This window comes from Podarcis muralis, chromosome 8, assembly GCF_964188315.1.
Source record: "Podarcis muralis chromosome 8, rPodMur119.hap1.1, whole genome shotgun sequence".
Classification (NCBI taxonomy): domain Eukaryota; kingdom Metazoa; phylum Chordata; class Lepidosauria; order Squamata; family Lacertidae; genus Podarcis; species Podarcis muralis.
In genome coordinates, this window is record NC_135662.1 from 81,200,842 (window position 1) to 81,223,567 (window position 22,726).

A 22,726-nucleotide genomic window follows, 5' to 3' on the forward strand; every position below is an offset into this window, starting at 1 on the left:
AAGGAGTAGAGTCTTGCTTAAGCACACAGGATGACCCTAGATCTAGCTATCTAGCATTCTTTGCAAGAATTCCAGAAACCAACAGGTACCAGTTAGTGCACCAGAAGGTTGTGAGCATTGCCAACGGTTATGTGTATTGGGTGCAGCAATGAAGCTAAGATGGAATCTTCCAAGTACACTCCACCTAAAATTAAGGAGGTCAACTATCCCACTATAATGTACAGTGGTGCCCCGCAAGACGAATGCCTCGCAAGACGAAAAACTCGCTAGACAAAAGGGTTTTCCGTTTTTTGAGTCGTTCCGCAAGACGAATTTCCCTATGGGCTTGCTACGCAAGACGAAACGTCTTGCGAGTTCTTGCGAGTTTGTTTCCTTTTTCTTAAACGTTAATAGCCGCTAAGCCGCTAATAGCCGCTAAGCCGCTAATAGCCGTGCTTCGCAAGTCGAAAAAACCGCAAGACGAAGAGACTCGCGGAACGGATTAATTTCGTCTTGCAAGGCACCACTGTATAGGTTTTAGGAATACTTAACTGTTGCTGGATAATGCCCCATAAGCGATGCCAATGTGCATTTGGAAGCTGGTAATGATTACTTTTCCTGTCTGCTGAGGATTCATCAGCTGGAAACCACAGATGAGAAACATGGTACTTGGGTCTTGGTCACAAGATGACTATGAACCAAAGTGATTCAGCCATGGGAACACAAATAGATCTTTGAAGATGAATAAGATTTGGCAAATGTAGTACAGAAATCTGAGATAGCCATCCATCTGATGCATTCTTATTACCCCAACACAAAGAAGGTTCATATCTAGACTAGTTCCACTGACCATACCTCTTAACCTGAGTCCAATCTACAGTAACTTTCTCTATGCCTTGGCCACTAGCTTCCATCAACGAACCTGTGTCCAGCTCTACCTCCCCTCTCTCTCCTATACCCTCGCCAAGCCATGGTAGGATTTGGCTGGTAGTAGCTATTAGGTAAGGAGAGACCGTGTTTGAATTTGATCAAACCTTGACTTAATAAGCAAATGTATGCACAACCTTTGTGCACTTTGAATGAGTGTGGGAGAAGTCAACCATAACTTATATTGAACTGGGAATCTGGTTAATAGCTTCCAGGGAAGTCAGAATGTAAAAACATGGTTTAAAGTTGTCTTCTAGACCCTGGATTCTCCACTCATGGTTTGCTTGAGAGGAACAAACCATGAACGCTAGTTTGTATGTAATGCTAAACCAGCTTCCCAGCTCTAGAAACTGAACAGCCAAGTGGGCTTGACTGAGCAGCATGTACCAATACACTGCTGGTTTCAGACCATGGCAGCTGCAAGAAAACTGGCCCCCCGTTTGTTTGTGTGTGCTCACATATACAAAACATACATTCCCAGATAATATAAACACTTTGCAGAGTGGTACATAAATGTACTTTCAATATCAATGATGCAGTTCTCCATTATCTCCTGAGACAGACGGATGCCAACCAAAATCTATTAACCAATTAGTGTGCATAACAGTTTAGAAACCACATGAAGTTGCAATGGGAAACCTGGTTTGAACCATGCTTCTTCTTAGTGATTTATATCAATGCATCCTGCCTCTATAGTTATTCTGAGAATTCCTGTTCTACAAACAGGAAATCAATTCAGTCGAAGACAGGGTGGTTTAAATAACATTATACACAGTAAACAATAGTTTGCAAAACACATAATTCTTAAACATTGGTTAGGCAGCTGGGAAGGGGGCAGAAGATAGGATCCTAATTTCCACTTGTTCCCCGCCTCCATTACTGTGGACTCATCATTGCATGAAATTTGGGAGAGTGCCCCTAGCCCTCAAGAGCAGCTTTTCAGAGGGCTCAGGAGGCTACAGTAGGGGTGGAGACGGGAGAAGGCACTGCTATATGAGTAGAGTTCTGCTTACACTTCTCTAGCGTGGGTTACGGTGTAATACAGAAAATACAGTGGTTCTATAAGAACATAAGAACAGCCTGTTGGTTTCATGGTGGCCAACTGGATGCCTGTTGGAAACCAAAACTGGGGCATTCACAGAGGTCCATAAGTTTTCACCTGGCATATTAACCAGATATTTTTGTTGCTGCTTGCATCCATGGCCCAGACCTCCAGCACATGTGGCGGGGGAGGGGGGGGGGAGGCTTCACTCATTTATGTTGTGACTTAGTCTGCTAATTGCCATCCTCTTCTTGCCCTAGTCCAGAGTGACTAATCTCTGGCCTTCCAGATGTTGCAGAACTACAATTCCCCCTATGCCTGACCATGCAAGCTGGCTGGAGCTGATGGGAGCCTGAGCCTAGCAATATAAGGAGGGACACAGGTTAGTCACCTCTTTCCTAGCCCACATGAGAAGTTGTCAGAGCAGTCCTACTGACGACAAACCTTTAAATTTCATGTGTAATTCTTGCTGCCTTCCAGCAGAATTAGAAAGATATCACAGATTATCACAGAAAGATAAGACTTTGTATCTTTCAAGCAAGCTTCTTTTTTTAAACCCCCCCACACAAATCAATGGAAAAAAGCACTAATGAAAGAAGCATAGCCAAGAATCAAGGAAAATGTGAATAGAGGGCTATTGCTCAAGTTTTCTCCATCCGACAATAAACTAAGGAATACTTAAGGAAATTTAAAGCAGTTTAAGATGGGAGGAAGTTACATTTTCATGCAATACAACGTTAGCGTACAAAATTCACTGCCACAAGAGATAAAAAAATAGTCTATATAATGCTTTCCAGTGTCATTCATGGTTATTTCCAAAAAAAGTGGTTGCACTGTGTGTGTGTGTGTGTGTGTGTGTGTGTGTTCAAAACATAGTTAGACATGATTATGAAAGATGCCTGATGCAACATACTACCAAAGTTTAAAAGTGCATCCTCTGGTCATAGGAAAGCAAATGCCTACGAATAAAGTGATACTGGACAATTCTTTCCTCTCCATGTTCACTTCTGCACTACCATTTTTCATCATTCATCTGGAAGTGTGGGAAACAGTGCCTAAGAAAAAGAACTAGGTTGCAGGAAAGTTTGCATAGTATAAATGTATGGACTTTGCTGTTCTTTCTGCAAGTGGTAAAGCTAAAGGTACCCCTGACCATTAGGTCCAGTCGTGACCGACTCTGGGGTTGCGGCGCTCATCTCGCTCTATGGGCCAAGGGAGCCAGCGTTTGTCTGCAGACAGCTTCCGGGTCACGTGGCCAGCATGACTAAGCCGCTTCTGGTGTACCAGAGCAGCGCACGGAAACGCCGTTTACCTTCCCGCCGGAGTGGTTCCTATTTATCTACTTGCACTTTGACGTGCTTTTGAACTGCTAGGTTGGCAGGAGCAGGGACCGAGCAACGGGAGCTCACCCCGTCGCGGGGCTTCAAACCGCCAACCTTCTGATCGGCAAGTCCTAGCCTCTGGGGTTTAACCCACAGTGCCACCCGCGTCCCCCCTGCAAGTGGAATATGGGTAAAAACAGCAGTCACAACAACTGGCTTGCAGAAAGTGGGAATCAGTGTGCATAGCACAAACGCTGATTAGAAGAGGGGTGAGGAACCCCATGCCAACATATCACTGAGATGCCTAGCAGCTGAGGACTGCCAAAATATTGGTCCCATGAGGTGAGAAAAAGTAAGTTTGGGTGCTATCCTTATGGGGGAATTCTTTTCAGCACTGGTATTCTACTAATGTTCTGGCACAGTAGAATACCATAACTTCTCCTGAGCTTATTGTGCACATTCTCTGAACATCTAGTGCTAGGTATTATGGACAGAAGACTAGAATCTAAATGAGGCCAATTTGTTCAAATGTAACAAAAACTTTTAAGATCAGATATGACTATGATTTATGGTGGCTAGATATCATATTTCATTTTAAAGCCATATATGGCCCAGGGAAGATTCTGATATGGGCACCTCAATAAAGCGAGGAGAATTTATCAAACCTCATGTCTCTGTTCTTGGACAGTACAGGAAAATTAAGGGCACTAAAGTGAGGCTGGGGCTGGACGCTAATACAGTCCCTATTACAAATAACAACACTATACCCTGCCCATCTGGCTGGGTTTCCCCAGCCACTCTGGGCGGCTCCCAACAGAGGACTAAAAACAGAATAAAACTTCAAACATTAAAAACTTCCCTGAACAGCCATCAGATGTCTTCTAAAAGGCAGATAGTTGTTTATTTCCTTGACACAAATGAGAAGACACGAGATAGTCTTTCTCATCATACAAACAAGGAATAGGAGGTGTGAAGAACACCAGAGCCTCTCTTGAGTCCCAACTCCAGGATTGCTTTTGGACTACTTTGCGATTCTAAGCATGCTTACAAATCAGCTGTGCTGAAAATGAATGAGCCTTATTTCTGAGAGCCTTGGTTAGGAGTGGGCTTTAGCAGGCTTCCGCAATTCCCACTTGCCACATTCACTATGACAAAGCATGGTGCTGTCCAGTCTTCCTCTCAAGGCGTGAACTTGCAAAGGTGGACGACTGTCTTAGTAACTGCATGACAATCCCTGCCCCACCTCTTCAGCTCTAAAGGTTGGAGGGAGTCTGGGGCTTATTTGGCACCGGGCAGCCACATTGCCCAAGGTGCCTGAATTGCCTAGCCACACAGGCAAACTTCCCACTATCTGTCTTTCCCACTCCAGACCAATTAAGGCAGACAAGGAAGCATTGGATGCCACTGGAAGAAAGCACTCTGAGTACCTTCAAGAAGTAGCCACAACTTAAGGCACTTCCTACCAGCTCTTTCTTGGGAAAAGGCCATGGGAAGCACTTGCCTATAGAGGGGGCAGAGGTGTACCCAGGGGTTGGCGAAACCAGTCCCGCTGGGACCCAGGCCCAGGAGGGCTGCAGAATCACCTGCCACGCTATGAAGCATACAATGTGCAGTACAGTGGTACCTCGGGTTACATACGCTTCAGGTTACAGACTCCACTAACCCACAAACAGTACCTCGGGTTAAGAACTTCGCTTCAGGATGAGAACAGAAATCGCGCAGCGGCGGCGTGGCAGCAGCGAGAGACCCCATTAGCTAAAGTGGCCTTCACGTTAAGAACAGTTTCAGGTTAAGAACGGACCTCCGGAACGAATTAAGTACGTAACCAGAGGTACCACTGTATATGTTTGTGGTGATGTGCCGCTGCTGTCATGGCGTCATCGAACACAGAAGCTTCCCATCTTTCTCACACAAAGGTGTGCAAATTTTTTATCACCCTTCCTCCTCACCTCGCCGCCCTCACTCCAGACACTTGGAGTAATTGTAAAACGTAGTAATTTCTAATACGGCTATTGTGGTAAAGTGACCCCCCCCCCATATGTGTGTGCCAATACAGCTCCTTGCCAAGAGTGCAAGCAGCACTAAGGTAAAGGTACCTTGACAGACTCTAGGGTTGTGCGCCCATCTCACTCAAGAGGCCGGGGGCCAGCGCTGTCCGGAGACACTTCCGGGTCACGTGGCCAGCGTGACAAAGCTGCATCTGGCGAGCCAGCGCAGCACACGGAAACGCCGTTTACCTTCCCGCCAGTAAGCGGTCCCTATTTATCTACTTGCACCCGGGGGTGCTTTCGAACTGCTAGGTTGGCAAGCGGCACTACAGCGCCTCAAATATCAGTGATGCACCATGCGATACCATAATCCGACGCAGGCCCCTTCTGTTGGACTTCATAGTTGTGGCAACTGCTGTGGCGCCTCACAAGCTCTGCTGTCCAGTGCGACTGATCCACCCTTGATCCCTAGATCCACCCTTGCTAGGTATGCCTGAGAAAGTAGAGGGTGCCAGTTTACTGCAATCTTTTGGCTCTGCAAGGGAGGCCAGGCCAAAAAAAATAAAAATAAAAAATCAGGCCTCCGGGCTTTAGGCACCTGTTGTACTGAGAAGCATCAGGAAGATGGTATGAGGCTGAAAGAAAGCGGAGAGGTGAAGGAAAGGCCTCCTCGGGCGCACGCCTGATGATGGAGAGGAGGAGGAGGAGGACTTCAAGACCATTTGCGTTAGCGGTTAGGAGACCAGAACTAGTGCGATTTGGTTGCAGCGTCGCACGCAAAAGCGCCAGCCCCTCATTCCTTCCCCTCCGCCTGGCGCGCAACTCGGCGTCTCCACACGTTGTGCAATACAACCATCCCCCTCGTCGCGTGCGTCTCGCGCACACACGAGCGGGTCTTGCCTCGCGGGCGCGCGCGGGAGCAGATACACACACACACATGCTTTATTGGGGGGGGGGGGGGAGAGGAAGAGCCGCGCGCGCGCGCACTCCCCTATCTATGTCTCCGGGCGGCGGTTTCCTTCGCCCCCAGACAGAAGACATGCCCCGCTTAGCGCGCGCGCGCGCACACCCACCTTGGCTTTCTGCAGGGCGCTGAAGCGCAGGTGGTGCGCGAAGGGGCTCCGCACCGGCGGAGGGGCCGGCCCGGGCGGCTGCTGTGGCTGCTTCTCCTCCCCGCCGCCGCCTCCTCCGTTGCCTCCGCCCGGGGCGCAGCATCCCCGGCCCTTCAGCCTCATGGTGAGGGATGCGAATGGAGGAAAAGCCGAGCGAGAAAATGGGCGCGCTGGGTCAGAAGAGGGAGGGAGGGGATAACGGAGAGATGAGGAGGAAGGAAGGGATGAGGCGAAGCTGAGGGAAATCCCTCTCCTCTGAAACAAGGAGCCGGGAGCCAGAGGTAGGCAATTTCGGCGCTGCGGTTAATCAACTAGGCCGAGCCGGGCCGGGGCTGGCGAGGGTGTCGGAGCAGCGCTCGGCCGCTTGGTCTCCCTGAGCCGGCAGGGAGGGAAGGAGGCGGATGCGCGGCTGTGTCAGACGCTGCTGTTGCCGCTGCCGCGCCGAGCTCCCGGCTTCAGCCCCGCCCTCCGGAGCGCGCATGCGTCCTGGGCGCAGTGATGGGGGCGGAGGGCGGGAAGCCCCCGGCGCCGCCGCTTGGAGACTCTGAGGGGCGAGTGGGCGCGGGAAGGCAAGGCCTCGGCGGGGCCCAGGGGGCTGCTGTGAGGCGACCTCTGGGCGCTCGGTTTCCCTCTCCCCCAGGAAGGCCACCTGCTTGGAATACTGTAACCCCAACAAACTTGGCATTTATGACCTTTGTTAGGATCGCCAGCAGGATTCAGTGAACTTGTGAACCTTGCAGAAGGATGCTTCACCCGCTCTCTCTTTCTCTGTGTCGATTTCTCCCAAACCTTGGCTTCTCCTTGCAAAGGGATGGGACTCGGTGGAATTAGAATGAAAATGGTGGTCAAAACAGCAACTGGTGGCCAAAACAGAAAATAGGCCCTGCAATTTGCTCACAATCCAGAGCTAGTTACCTACAAGTAAATTAGGTAAAGGTAATGGAGGCAGTGAGAGATTTTACTTTCTCGGGCTCCGTGATCACTGCAGATGGTGACAGCAGCCACGAAATTAAAAGACGCCTGCTTCTTGGGAGGAAAGTGATGACAAACCTAGACAGCATCTTAAAAAGCAGAGACATCACCTTGCCAACAAAGGTCCGTATAGTAAAAGCTATGGTTTTCCCAGTAGTGATGTATGGAAGTGAGAGCTGGACCATAAAGAAGGCTGATCGCTGAAGAATTGATGCTTTTGAATTATGGTGCTGGAGGAGACTCATGGACTGCAAGAAGATCAAGCCTATCCATTTTGAAGGAAATCAGCCCTGAGTGCTCACTGGAAGGACAGATCCTGAAGCTGAGGCTCCAATACTTTGGCCACCTCATGAGAAGAGAAGACTCCCTGGAAAAGACCCTGATGCTGGGAAAGATGGAGGGCACAAGGAGAAGGGGACGACAGAGGATGAGATGGTTGGATGGTGTTCTCGAAGCTACCAGCATGAGTTTGACCAAACTGCGGGAGGCAGTGGAAGACAGGAGTGCCTGGTGTGCTCTGGTCCACTCAATCTAGCAGCACTCAATCTAGCCCTCGCAAGTTTCAGATATTATAGTTCCTCTCAGCACCATGTGATTTCTCTGCATGTGTAGATTACCTCTAAAATGTAACCTTAGTTTTAGCCACCCGTATATAGTTTGTGTTAGCCTACCTAACATGTTTAAAGACACTGTAGCTTGAAATATTATACTGTAATTTAAAACAAAGATCCTATTAACTGGATATGTTAAAACTTAACTGGTAGTCAGGCAGTAGCTCTGATATCACCGTGCAGGGCCAGATCATTAGGCTTTTCCCATATCTAATTATCATGGCCCTTACACAAACAGAAAACTGCTTCTGTGCATTCAGATCTTAATTATGATTCAAGAACAGGTGATGGGAACATATGGCACTTGAACCTTGAGAAGCAGAAACTGCGCACTTCTGGATGTGAGCACCCTACTCCAGAAGCAAAGTACCACTTACCATAGAGAACAGGGAGTGCTAGAAATCAAAGACAAATCTCCTCCCCTGTGTGTGTACTAGAAACACTTCCTTGTACCCAAACCTACATCAAAGGGAGATTTTTGAGCACGGTGTAGATAGGAATAGCAAAAAACTGCCTATTGAAAGTGATAGTTATTATCAATATTTTTTTAAAAAATATATCAACAATTTCAACAACAAATTATCAAAACAAATCATCTTCATTATTTCCCCCTCCCACCTCCCCAACAAACCCTCCCTCCCTCCCCCCTGAGACTTTCCTCAGCTCCTCTCTCTGATTTCTCAACTCATATTATTCTCTGCATATTGTAAAATTGTATGCATCCTTATATTATCTGTCTACTGTATTAACCCTCAATAAATTTGTGTGTGTTTATTCAAAACCTGCCAAGGAGTCCAGTTCATTTTGTTGTCTTTTTAAATAATTTGTAAAAAGTTCCCATTCTTTAAAGTCATAGTTGTCCTTATCTCACAGTTCGCATGTCAGTTTCGCCAGTTCTGCATAGTTCTTCAATTTCTCTTGCCACTGTTCTTTTGTCGGGGTTTCCTCATTCTTCCATTCTTGTGCTATCAAGACTCTTGCTGATGTTGTAACAAGATAGTTATTATCAATATTGTATCATGTTTTGTATTAGCTGTACACTACATTGGAGCCCTATCGGGCAGGAAAGCAATGCATATATTTTAGAAGTACAAAGAAACACAGAGGTTGCAAATGACCACTTCACTCTTCTCCTGCTTTCTGCTAAAGATTATTTGAAGAGCTGCTGCAATTGAAAATCTCACAGGTTATAGAAAATGGAAAGAATGTACAAAGGCTTCCATATTACCCTTAGATCTTGGTTTTCCCATTGCTGTTAGGCACACATTCTGACATTCACGGTCTAATCTTAGGCATGTCTGCATTTCCCCAATTTTATCCTCAACACAATGTTTTGAGTTGCTTTGGCCGAGATATTGTGAATGTGCCTGGGCCTGACAACTATTTCTGTGCGTATTTCAATCCAACCTTCCCAGCCCAGCCCTGTACCTTAATGCAGGGGTTGGGGACAATGGACACATCTGGAATATTGAGAAGGTTTTGTGGGCACCAGTCACAAATACAGCTGCCATGAAGGTGTGGCATAACACAAAATGATTGCCACATCTATTAACCACAGAAAAAAAAAGACAGGTCCGCAAGATGGTGTGGGCATGTTCCCCATCAATGAGAAAGAAGACATCTATATTACCCGCCTTGATGTTCCCTGAAAGAGCTCTTTGCACCTCTCCTGAGCAAGAGGGTAAAGGTAAAGGACCCCTGACCATTAGGTCCAGTCGTGACCGACTCTGGGGTTGCGGCGCTCATCTCGCTTTATTGGCCTGGGAGCCGGCATACAGCTTCCGGGTCATGTGGCCAGCATGACTAAGCCACTTCTGGCGAACCAGAGCAGTGCATGGAAACGCCGTTTACCTTCCCTCCAGAGCTGTACCTATTTATCTACTTGCACTTTGACGTGCTTTCGAACTGCTAGGTTGGCAGGAGCAGGGACCAAGCAACGGGAGCTCACCCCATCGCAGGGATTCGAACCGCCGACCTTCTGATCGGCAAGTCCTAGGCTCTGTGGTTTAACCCACAGCCCCACCCGTGTCCCAGGGGAAGAGGGTAGGTGGGTGAAAAAAAGTCAATTGAAGCCAAGTTGTGTAGCACATGCTAGTGGCTGGAGGGGAATGTAGCCCTCCATATTTACAAAATCCATCTTCAGATGTAGAAGCCATCTTCTTCTGGATGTAGATTCCATTCTGAATGTCTGGATTCAGTATTCCCCAAAGCATATAAAAAGCAAAAGGTAGTTAGTGCTGGCATCAGGGGGGAAATCCCCTCCGAACTCCACAGTTGGCTTTATTGGAACCAATCAAAATGCCACGAAAAAGTAGCTGACTTGTTACTTCTATAGAATAGGAGAAAACCAACCAAGCAGGAAACAGGTCTTAAAACAATGTGGTACTAAAAATATTTGCCTGAGTTTAGTATCTAAAATTACTTTGTTACACTTTCTGAGTTTGTACGGTTTTGTTGTTATTTTGCTGCCTGATAATGAAAACTATGTTACCTTGTATGTTTCCATGTTGGTGTTGGTGGCCAGGGCATTGAGAGCTACATTTATGGCTCAACTCTGGGCGCCCCAATTCTTTTTGTTATGGCTTATTGCCAAATAATAGTATTACTATCACTGTGATACTAACAACCTACAAATGTACCTCCCAGTGATTCTGCTTATGTACATAAGGCACCCAAATGAATGTGTGAATTAGAATACTTTTGCTGTTGCTTCCCACTCACGAGAGCAAAGACAGCCACAGTAATTGTCTTATTTTCACTGAAAATTCTGTTTTCTGTTGATTTTACCATTGCCCATGATATTTCCATGACTGGAATAGAAACTGGTTCCATGCATTCTTAAAATAGCACAATAAAATTGACAATGTGATAACGCTCGCAACTTATGAATGGATTGCTTACCAATGTAGACTTTGTTCGGATAAATGTAACAATATTTGGAATGGGTTTATACAAAATGTACTAGGCCATTAATATTTACATATGTATAATGTTAAATCAAACTTTAAAAAGAATGTATGGGTTAGGGCATTTATCGTATTGTGTGTGTGTGTGTGTTTTCTACACATTTTTGTGCCTTTTGTATTTTTCTTCCTTTTTTCCCTTTGTATCACTTTTTTCTTTATAATTGTAAACTTTTCAATAAAATATTACTACCAAAAATAAAATATATATTGAGGAATGGCTGTTACTGTCTCCTCCTCCCAAACATAGTGATGTTACTTAAAATGCATGCTTTCCTCTAAAATTGCAGCGGGCCTCTGATGACAATTTCAGAGAAAGTCAATGCTGTTCTGAAAGCACACTTCAGCAAATCAAGTAAATTCTCTTCCAGGTAAATTAAAGGAGAAGAAATGTCAACTTGGAAACTTCTTGATTCTCTCATTCTTTGGTCCTAATAGTCAATCAAGAAAGCTATTTGAAAAAGTAAACACTTAAAGTGGTTAGCACACTTAAATATCCTTTAGTCGCTGTTGCTCCAAGATGTTCTCAATATGTCTGCCTTTTCTCTGCTGATAAGGAAGACTGTAAAGATCACCGAAGAACAAAGCACGGTGATTCTGGTCTCGTTTTATTAGCTTCGCAGTTCTTGCTTCCCAGGTCTGCAGTATCTATATGGCTGCAACCCATTCTTGCCAGAAGAAATAAGAAACAATCTGAGAACCAGTTAAAAGGTTACCAAGAAAAAAACCTGAAATACAGGTGTGGGACTCTCATAGATTTCATCTGCCAAAATCATTGGAGATAAGTGAGATCTGCAAGTCCCAATTTTAAAATTGATTTGTAAAAAAAAAAGCATTTATATACGGCTTAATGTTTCAGAAATCTCTAATGAATGGAATTATTATTTTTAAAAGAATTCATTTAATAGAAACACACCATTCCACCATACTGCCTTCCCCTCCATCATCAGCACCCTCCTCCATCCATCTTACCTGCAAACACAGTCCTTATGAGATCCAGTGTTAAAAGTAAGCAACAAACCATATAATACATAACAATAACTCACAGTTGTCATGGTAAAATCAGATGGGCCAAATATTATGTCAAGATGCCATAAAAGAGGGAAAACAAAGACAGAAAATAATTTCTTTTAAAAATTTTATTCACTGATAAATTAATAAAAATAACATTAAAAGTGGATTACTCAGTAATTTGAATGAATAAATCATGGGTACCTCACTCTTCCGAGGGACGCGGGTGGCGCTGTGGGTTAAATCACAGAGCCTAGGACTTGCAGATCAGAAGGTCGGCGGTTCGAATCCCCGCGACGGGGTGAGCTCCCGTTGCTCAGTCCCTGCTCCTGCCAACCTAGCAGTTCGAAAGCACGTCAAAGTGCAAGTAGATAAATAGGCACCGCTCAGGCGGGAAGGTAAACGGCGTTTCCGTGCGCTGTTCTGGTTCGCCAGAAGCGGCTTAGTCATGCTGGCCACATGACCCGGAAGCTGTACACTGGCTCCCTCGGCCAATAAAGTGAGATGAGCGCCGCAACCCCAGAGTCGGTCATGACTGGACCTAATGGTCAGGGGTCCCTTTACCTTTTTACCTCACTCTTGCATGCATTCAAGTGTTAATGAGCAGTGATTCTATAAACATGACCTGGACTCTATAGATCCAGAAGCTCACCTATGTTTTTAAATTGATCTGGATTCCTCAGTCTCACAAGGGCTACATCTTTGCCACCTATTTATCATATTATGGTGCAGGTTTACACTTCCAATGGCAGAGAAATTTGCATTTAGCAATTGAAATTCCTACAAAAGCCAGGACAGCTTCCAGTTTGTTGGACTACTAACCTCTCTGCGATGAAAGCATTAAGGACTATTGTTATGTAGTGAGTTGAATAGGATCCAAAAAGCAGCAGTCTGATTGGTCCTAGAGCAATAGGGTCCAGAATGCAGCAGTCTGATTGGTCCTAGAACAATAGGGTCCAGAATGCAGCAGTCTGATTGGTCCTAGAACAATAGGGTCCAGAATGCAGCAGTCTGATTGGTCCTAGAACAATGCAGCAGTATGACTGGTCCGCAGGAGCCACCCAATCCAGCTCCAGGTGGAAGTGAATCCGCAACCTGGATTGGCCTACAGGAGAATCCCGGAATTAGCCAATCACGTGCGACCCATTGTGTAAATAATGTATATAAAGCAGATATTTTGGGGGAACATTCATTCCTCACTACTATGAGCTGAATAAAGAGCATGAAATCCACACTCAACTCCGAGCATATTTCAACTATAATTACTTAAGAAATTATTTCTGTCCTCCAAAATGGCTAACAACTGGACAGATCCAAATTAGGTGTATTAAGAAGGCCCCTGGAGCCTTCCAAAAGTCATTGTTGACAATTGCCCTTTTTCATCTCCCTGTGGTTCCAGCCAATGTCTGTAAGGCACAGGAGTCTGTAAGGCGCAGGTTTGTACTTTGAATTACATTAGCAATACATTTAACTTGCTTTGAATTGTATAGTAAATGTCTGGCTTGGTGAAACTGCTGTCCATAACAACAGATTCCTCCTCTGCCATGCAAACATTCTCCTCCCACAGGATATATATCACATTCATCTGAATATTAAAAAGCTTTTCCACATTCATGGTTTCAATATATCCAATGTTAGTCATACCAGACCAATTTATTTCAACCGGCCTAATCTGAGTGTGACTAACGTTGACTATTCCTCTAGTATTTTATTAGGTTGGCTTGATCTAGTCTTAGACAGCCCAATTGGGGTGGCCAGGTGCAAAAGAGAACAGGGCACCTTTAATTTTATGCACGAAGTCCAAATATACCGTATTTTTCGCCCTATAGGACGCACCGTCCCATAAGGCGCACCTAGTTTTTTGGGCGGGAAATAAAGGGGAAAAAATTATCCCCCCCCCCCCAGGCACGGGGCTGGGGCGGGGAAAGCTCAAGCTTCCCCTGACCCCAGCCCCCAAACAGGCAGCTCTCTGCAAGCCGTGGGAGAGCTCCCGCTGCTTGCTGAGAGGTGTGCGAAGCCTGGACGCGCTGAGCTGAGCACGTGCAGGCTTCAGCATGCAGGCAACTCTCCGCAAGCAGCGGGAGCCCAGCGCTGGGCTCCCACTGCTTGCGGAGAGGTGTGCGAAGCCTGGAGAGCGTGAGGGGTCGGTGTGCACCGACCCCTCTCGCTCTCCAGGCTTCAGCGAAAACCTGCATTTGCCCCATAGGATGCACACACATTTCCCCTTCATTTTTGGAGGGGGAAAAGTGCGTCTTATAGGGCAAAAAATACGGTAAACAAAACGAAAACAAACCTAGTGAGACTTTTATGTGTGGGAAAAGGTGAGACTGCCACATTTACTGAACTCAGTTCAGAAAATCAGTGAGCTCTCATGCACCCACACTCTGCAGGGGTGCTTTGATTCCACAATGGCCAGACTATAAATGGAGAGTTGGAGGAGGAGGAGGAAAGAGACCAGAGTCATTGTTTTACTTCAGGTGGATGCAGAGCTCTTGCCCCTTAACTTGTCCCACGAAGATGCTGTTTTCTGCTCAGGCACTTTCCCCCAGTGATTAGGGTATCAGTTGCTCAAGACTCCTTCGTTCACACTCTTTGCTACCTTGACCACAGACTGTCAGCACATGTTCAGGTAGGTAGACGTTATAGGAATTCTAAGGTCTTAAATACAGAATACAGTGGTACCTCGGGTTACAGAAGCTTCGGGTTACAGATGCATCAGGTTACAGAAATAGTACCTCGGGTTAAGAACTTTGCTTCAGGATGAGAACAGAAATCGTGTGGCGGCGGCAGGAGGCCCTATGAACAAAAGTGGTACCTCAGGTTAAGAACAGTTTCAGGTTAAGAACGGACCTCCAGAACTAAAGAAGTTTTCAACCTGAGGTACCACTGTAAATGTTGATAATTGCACAAAGTAAATGTACATACCTAAGTATATAAACCAAATGTCTAAAATAGTACAGGAGAGCAATCCAAAAACCATCTTGGCTCCCCTAAATACTCTAAAATATTTTCTTTGCCTCCTCAGTCCCCCTTGTCTGAGAACAGGTAGGCAGATAGCAATCAGGGGAAGTTCCTGAAGGGATTCCTCTCCTATATCTACGAACCTCCTTTGTATTAATTGTCATTGTTTGCCCAGATGCTCTGCACTGAGGGATGTCTGACGGGCACCTGGATTGTCTAAGTCTATGCAAACGCTTTTGACTGTGTCGACCATAGCAAACTATGGCAAGTTCTTAAAGAAATGGGAGTGCCTGATCACCTCATCTGTCTCCTGAGAAATCTCTATGTGGGACAAGAAGCTACAGTTAGAACTGGATATGGAACAACTGATTGGTTCAAAATTGGTAAAGGAGTACGACAAGGCTGTATGTTGTCTCCCTGCTTATTTAACTTATATGCAGAATTCATCATGCGAAAGGCTGGGCTGGATGAATCCGTAGCCAGAATTAAGATTGCCGGAAGAAATATCAACAACCTCAGATATGCAGATGACACAACATTGATGGCAGAAAGTGAGGAGGAATTAAAGAACCTTTTAATGAGGGTGAAAGAGGAGAGCGCAAACTATGGTTTGAAGCTCAACATCACCTCCTGGCAAATAGAAGGGGAAGAAATGGAGGCAGTGAGAGATTTTACTTTCTTGGGCTCCATGATCACTGCAGATGGTGACAGCAGCCACGAAATTAAAAGACGCCTGCTTCTTGGGAGAAAAGCGATGACAAACCTAGACAGCATCTTAAAAAGCAGAGACATCACCTTGCCAACAAAGGTCCGTATAGTTAAAGCTATGGTTTTCCCAGTAGTGATGTATGGAAGTGAGAGCTGGACCATAAAGAAGGCTGATCGCCGAAGAATTGATGCTTTTGAATTATAGGTGCTGGAGGAGACTCATGGACTGCAAGAAGATCAAACCTCTCCATTCTTAGGGAAATCAGCCCTGTGTGCTCACTGGAAGGACAGATCCTGAAGCTGAGACTCCAATACTTTGGCCACCTCATGAGAAGAGAAGACTCCCTGGAAAAGACTCTGATGTTGGGAAAGATTGAGGGCACAAGGAGAAGGGGACGACAGAGGACGAGATGGTTGGATAGTGTTCTCGAAGCTACCAGCATGAGTTTGACCAAACTGCGGGAGGCAGTGGAAGACAGGAGTGCCTGGCGTGCTCTGGTCACAAAGAGTTGGACACGACTAAACGATTCAACAACAACAACAACAACAACAACAACAACAACAACAAGAAGAAGAAGAGACTCTCTTATCAAATGCTAATTCTTTGTGTGAAACTTGCTAAATCCCCAGGAATATCACACCTTGGCTTGCCTGAGCCACAGTAACCCCACCTTACGTGTGATGTAATCTATGACTGTTTGCAGAGGGGATGTCCTTCTCCATGCCAAAATGCCAACCCTTAAAAGAGATGTTTCTTCTTGGTTGCCTCTTTGCTAGGAGGGGTGGGAACTCTGTTGCAACAGAAAAATAAAGATCTGCCTCCATCCATTCATCTCTGACCAATCATGGACTTGGTGGACTCAGTCCCTTGGGGAGTTGGGCAGCAAAAGCCAACCACCCCTATCCCCCCCCATATCATAGACGTTAAATCCTATAAAACAGAAGACAGAGTCCGTGTTGATCTTGGGGTGTCCCTCCAGACTGAGGTCACACTTACAGAGGTCCTGCACAGCTCCTTGTAGTTCTAAAGAGGCACATCTGACTTTGAAATGCTGGCCATGAAGGCATCAGAAGAGCCCTGCTGGACCAGGTCAATGGCCCATCTAGTTCTTATAGTGGCCAACAGCATAATGGCTCACGAGAAGCTTGCAAGCAGAACCTGAGTTCAACAGCACTCTCCCAGCTTGTGATTCCCAGCACATTTTGTGATTGCCAGAAAACATTGCCTGTTGCTTCTTTCCTGGTAGCAGAAGGTTATTTTCTAAGCTAATGCCATTCGCTCATGCCATTTCACAAGTGACTCATATTATTACCCCGAGGGCATTTTGTCTGAGAAAACTAAAGCTGCAAAATTGCTAAAATTGTAGAGGCAGTTTATACAGACGCAATATGGAGTGTTTATACTCAGAAGCCTGACTGGAGACATTAAAGGCCGAACATAAAGGAAGAACACACACATCGGTACTTGTCATAGAAAGAACACACAGGAGTGCATGCATCATGAAAACATACTGAAATAAAAAAAATAAGGGCTTATATATAGAATAAATGTCCATAAATGTACCAACCAAGCACGTACATAGATATGTGGACCACATGTCTGGAGCAGCACAGGAAGACCGCCCTGAAACCATTTTGACTCCCAAACTGACCAAATGTTTCTCTGCAAGGAGGGAGGGGGTGAGGGAACCTTCCCATTGTCTCAGGAATCGGGAAATCACCATCTCAAAGGAATGGCCACACTACCAGGAAAGGCAATCAGATAAGGCATTATCAGATAACCTGGCAGACAGGAAAAACAACAACATTCAAATTTCTGTTGTAGACCACCTTTTCTGTGATGTAGGTATGATGTTCATAGGCGCCGACTCCATGGGGCCTGAGGGGGCCCGAGCCCCCTCAAAAATTTTATTGATCTACTTATTCTTTCCCTTGAAGATACATTGATTCGTTTGTTACTGTGGTTTCGATCAATACTTTCCAAAGATCTTTACATTTGTCCATGCACGATCTTTGTCTGAAAGCTCATGGGTTGCAGGAGTTGTCATAGGAGGTTATATTTTTGTCCTTCCAACTGTTATGGAAATTACAGGGGGGGGGGGGACATCTTTAAAGTTGTTAAATGTTGCAAATATTATGCCTGAATGTACCCTTTCAACTTGACAGCTCAGGGAAGTTACCTAGATAAAATCCTGTAACACAATGTATCAGCCTTAATCATTTTGCAGATGTTAAGGGGGGGGGGCAGAGCCTGCAGCCACCATCCCTTTCCGGTGGGGAGGGGGCAGAGGAAAGACAGGAAGCTTTTCCCTGCAGAGTTAGACCCCTTGGCTGCGTGGCCCTCGGGTCCCTTCAAACTCCTGGGCGTTTTGCTGGTGGGGGGCTGTGTGGGGGCCTGGGCGATCTCGGAAGAGGAAGCTTGCAGGCCTGGTTGTCTGTTGGGAGCAGCAGGAAGAGGCGGAGGGCAGGATGTGCAGCCCCTGCCTGGCTTTCCTGTGGGACCAAGGAAGCGGCTGGGGGGGGGAGACTTGGCCGCTGGCCTTTGTTGCGGAGGCGGCAGTGTGGGAACGCCAGTCCCAAGGGCAGCCTCTGGGGTCTGGGTGCTGCTGCCTGTCTCCTGCCATGGACTTGGCGGGGGGGGGGGGCTGTGCTATTGGGCTGGCAGAGACTTAACGGGGGCTGCCTCTCCCAGCCAAAGCTGACCCACAAAATTGCAACCCAGTGTGTGTGTTTGTGTGTGTGGGGGGGAACCAGCCTGCACAGGGTAAGCCCCGATGGGGCTCCTGGGCTCCTTCTGATGCATGAAAATTGGAGGTTGTCCTTTACAGCTCAGCTCCCCAAGGGGCTCAAAGCCTCCCAAGTCCATTATCAGTCGGAGACGAATGAGTGGAAGCTGGAAGAAAGGGGGAATCTTTATTTTTCTGTTGAAACAGAGCCCTCCTTCCCACTGACATTTGCAAGGAGGGGAGGACCCCAAACAAAGGTGTGCAGCAGCTTTGAAAGACTTTTCCGGCTCAACATCAGGAAGAGCTTTCTGACAATAAGAGCTGTTCAGACGGTCTCTGCTCCCTGGGAGAGGCTAGGTGGCCATCTGTCAGGGATGCTTGAGCTAAGATTCCTGCATTGCAGGGGGCTGGACTAGATGACCTTGGGGTCCCTTCTGTCTCTATGATTCTATGATTAGCATAATACAAGCATCTCAGGAAGAGGCATCTACCAACAGAAATCCAAGAGTGTGGCTTCTCTCCTGTCTGTCAAGGGACCTGCAGATGCTGATTGCCTTACTTGGCCAGTTCCTTAGGACTGGTACATACAGTCATACCTCGGGTTACAGATGCTTCAGCTTAAGCATTTTCAGGTTATGGATGCACTGAAACCCAGAAGTACCGGAATGGGTTACTTCCAGGTTTCGGCACTTGTGCATGCGCAGAAGCGCTAAATCACAACCTGTGTGTGCGCAGACGCAGCAATGTGAGTTGCGAACACTGCGGGTTGCGAACGTGCCTCCCACATGGATCACGTTCGCAACCCGAGCGTCCATTGTACCTTGGTTCTCGAACAGAATGCATTCCGGGAGTCCATTCGACTCCCGGAACCATTTGAAAACCAGAGTGCGGCTTCTGCCAGAGGAGCCCCCTGCAGCCAATCGGAAGCCGCACCGGATGTTCGCCCTCCAAAAATCATTCATAGGCGCCGACTCCATGGGGCTTGAGGGGGCCCGAGCCCCCTCAAAAATTCGTTTGGGGGGGCTCTGCCCCCCCAATAATCTCCGGCGCCCCTCCAGCAGAGCGCCATCGCCGCCCCTCCCCCAGCCCAAAATGCACAGGGAGGGGCGGGCTGCATGCCTCCTGCCCTCCCTCCCGAGCAAAAGCTCCACCCAATTTCCTTTGGAGCTGATTAATAGGCGCAGCACGCTCTCCCCTATTCGCTCACGAGGAGGCGGCGCCACTTTATTTGCATATTCATGAGCTTATTTATTATTCATGAGCTTTCCCGGGCCCCCCCAATATTTTTTATAAGTCCGCGTCCCTGAAATCATTTGAAAACCAGAACACTCACTTCCGGGTTTCGATTGTTCAGAAGCCGATTTGTTTGGGAGCCAAGGTGCTCGGCTTCTCAGGTACAACCGAACCTGAGTCCTTGGGGGCGCCGCCTCCCCGGGCGGGAACGCTGCGGGTGCGCGAGGGAGGAGGGTGGCCCCTGGGGGCTGGGAGAGCCAGGCTGCCGTGGCCGAGAGGGCTGCTCTGCCGGGCGCCGCTGACATTGGAACTTAGAAAACTTCCCGGGGCAGGACCCCGGTATGGGCCCCCCCAATATTTTTTATAAGTCGGCGCCCCTGATGATGTTTGTGGGTGGTGGTCTTGGGTTACACCCCTTCTATGATGTATGTATGATGTATGGAGGGGTGGTCTTGAGCTCCAGGGCAGGGAATTTAAAATGTCTATATAAGGGCAGGCACACCTTGTTTCTGGGACCTCCTCCTTTCCTGCGTGTGAGGGGAGCACCCTGTTGCAACAGATCAATACAGATCAGGCTTACTAGCTGCTTTGCTTCTCAGTATTCTCTGGTTTGCCTCTGTTATTTTCTCCTACCAATAGGGAACCCATGTAAGGACTCTATACGGGCTCTTGGATACCCCATAAGGGAAAAAGGGCAGATTTTGTTTACAACACAGTGGAAAGGTGCGATACAAACCTTGAGGAGTAGCACAGCCATGGCTGCATCCATAGCCCAGTGGTTAATGATGGCAGCCATAGCAGAAGGCAGTAGTGGGGAGGACGATTGGGTCGGACTCCTGTGTCACCCTCTAACTGGCTCAGCAGTTGAGTCCAGCTGCCAGAAGGCTGCCTCAGCTGGGTGGGCTCCCTCACTCAAGCGCCCCCACACCCTTCATGGTGTAAGGAGTGTGTGTTGGGATGATCTGTAACGTCTTAAAATGTGAAGCCTTAATTGCTGTGCAGAAGAGGAAATTTCAGCAAGTGTATACAAGTAGCCTTCTTCTGCTTTACATCTGACCACTGCAGCCCTGGGTACAGGGAGCTTACGGTGTGTTCCCTGTCCCTTAGTATGTTCCTTTAGCTACTAATCGCAGATTTGTTTGCTAAGAGACTCTCTTACATAAAACTTCATACTTCTTCTAACCACTTGCACCTTCTTCTTCTTTAAAGTAGCCGGACTCTAGCTGCTAGAGGAACTGACTAGATTGGTAGCTCTTGCACAAGATTTCCTGAAAACACAAACTTATTTATTTAAGTTTTAAGGTTACAATCCAATGGACACTTTCTTGGAAGTCAGCCCCTTGAAACCAGCAAGGCTTATTGCTGAGCAGACATGGGTAGGAAATGTGTTAAGATTGTTCCACAAAATTCTCTGATTGGTTTGAATTATATATCATTAAATGGATTGGCTGCAATGTCACTGTGTTGGTTTTACACAGTTTTTGGTTTTAAGTGACAGGCAGATCCAAGGGCTTCTTGTACATATCTCTAGCAAACAGTCGTATTACTCTTATTACTCCTACCTGATTGAAAGGGACAGTATAGAATGGTTCAGGACTGTGATACAACTTTTCCTGCCATGCAGGAACAAGCCAAAATTGTTGTTGAACAAGAAGATATTTTTCTGGTAAATTTTATTTTTGACCCCTTCTGAAAAGAGAGGATCATTTTTGTGTGTGGTAGCCGCTAGCAACCGTTTCTCCCCCCAACCCATAATGGCCTGGAATAGTGCTCGGTCTCCGTCATTTTAGGAGATGCAGTTGTGGCCAGGCTGCCAATACAGTTCCTGCTCAGGACAGGGAGAAAGAAGCGAATTTTCACTGCCGCAGAATTCTGGGAGGCTATTTTTGCTCCCCTTTATGGGCAAACGGAACACATACAGCATCTTAATTATAGAATATTGTAAAGTGATGGAAGATCTCACCTAGAAGGCCACCCCAGAAAATGCCCTGCCCCTAGTGGTTGTCACTGTGCTTCATATGAGTGAACAAACCCAAGCAAGGCTTCAAGTGTTGAGTAGAACATGCAGAGAGGAATATATGAAATAAGGTGATCCTAAATGTACCCAGGGGAAGAGGGTGGTGCTGTGGGTTAAACCACTGAGCCTAGGACTTGCCGATCAGAAGGTTGGCGGTTCGAATCCCCGCGACGGGGTGAGCTCCCGTTGCTCAGTCCCTGCTCCTGCCAACCTAGCAGTTCGAAAGCACGTCAAAGTGCAAGTAGATAAATAGGTACCGCTCCAGCAGGAAGGTAAACGGTGTTTCCGTGTGCTGCTCTGGTTCGCCAGAAGCGGCTTAGTCATGCTGGCCACATGACCCGGAAGCTGTACGCCGGCTCCCTCAGCCAATAAAGTGAGATGAGCGCAGCAACCCCAGAGTCGGCCACGACTGGACCTAATGGTCAGGGGTCCCTTTACCTTAAATGTACCCAGTTCTCAAGCTGAATGTACTGCTGTGGCCTAAGTGGATTAAACCATGGGCATCAGAATTTGTTCTCATTTTTCCCATTCTTCCTACTCCTCCCGCTTTCTCTTTGTCCTTCTTTTTGAATAAATTTTATTAGAGTTTATAAAGAGAGATACAAAACTATTTGGTATTAACATCTTTTTCTTAATTCAACATTAATCTAAATAAAATAAAAGTGTAATGAAAGAGGAAAAGAAAAGGGAAAGGACAAAAGAGAAGAGAGAGAAAATGAGAGAAAACAATAAGAAAAAAGAGATATAAAAGAACAGAAAAGATAAAATACTGAAATTAAAGAATTTATGATTCTTCATCTGCCCACTATATTTAAACAATAGTTACTTCGTCCACCCCAATATAACACCCAACAAAACCACTTTCTATAAACCAACACCATCTTCAATCTCCAAATGCATATACCATTTCATTATCTTTTTCACACAAAAAGACTATAAGAGTTTTCCAGTCTTTAGTAAATGTTTGCTCTTCTTAATTCTTCCAGATTTGTCTCTCTTGCTGTCAACATTTAGATCTTATGCTCCCTGAGGAAGAGACCCATCTTTTTTCCTTGTGGTGCTCTGTATGCCACCCATATACATTGGTGATGAAATTGGCCTAAACATATCTCTCTTCCACCTACATCTCCTGCCCATGTTTAGAGCTCAACCCT

The 22,726-nt window shown here is 46.5% G+C and overlaps 1 protein-coding gene across 1 annotated transcript in view; it reads right to left on the reverse strand.

Moving 5' to 3' along the window:
* LPCAT1 (lysophosphatidylcholine acyltransferase 1) overlaps positions 1-6,829 on the reverse strand; it is a 57,302-nt gene extending 50,473 nt beyond the window's left edge. Inside the window, exon 1 of the mRNA XM_028738056.2 lies at positions 6,332-6,829. Coding sequence (XP_028593889.2) covers positions 6,332-6,493 — 162 coding nt within the window. The 5' untranslated portion in view covers positions 6,494-6,829. The remainder of the gene's footprint in view (positions 1-6,331) is intronic.
* Between the last annotated feature and the right edge of the window lie 15,897 nt (positions 6,830-22,726).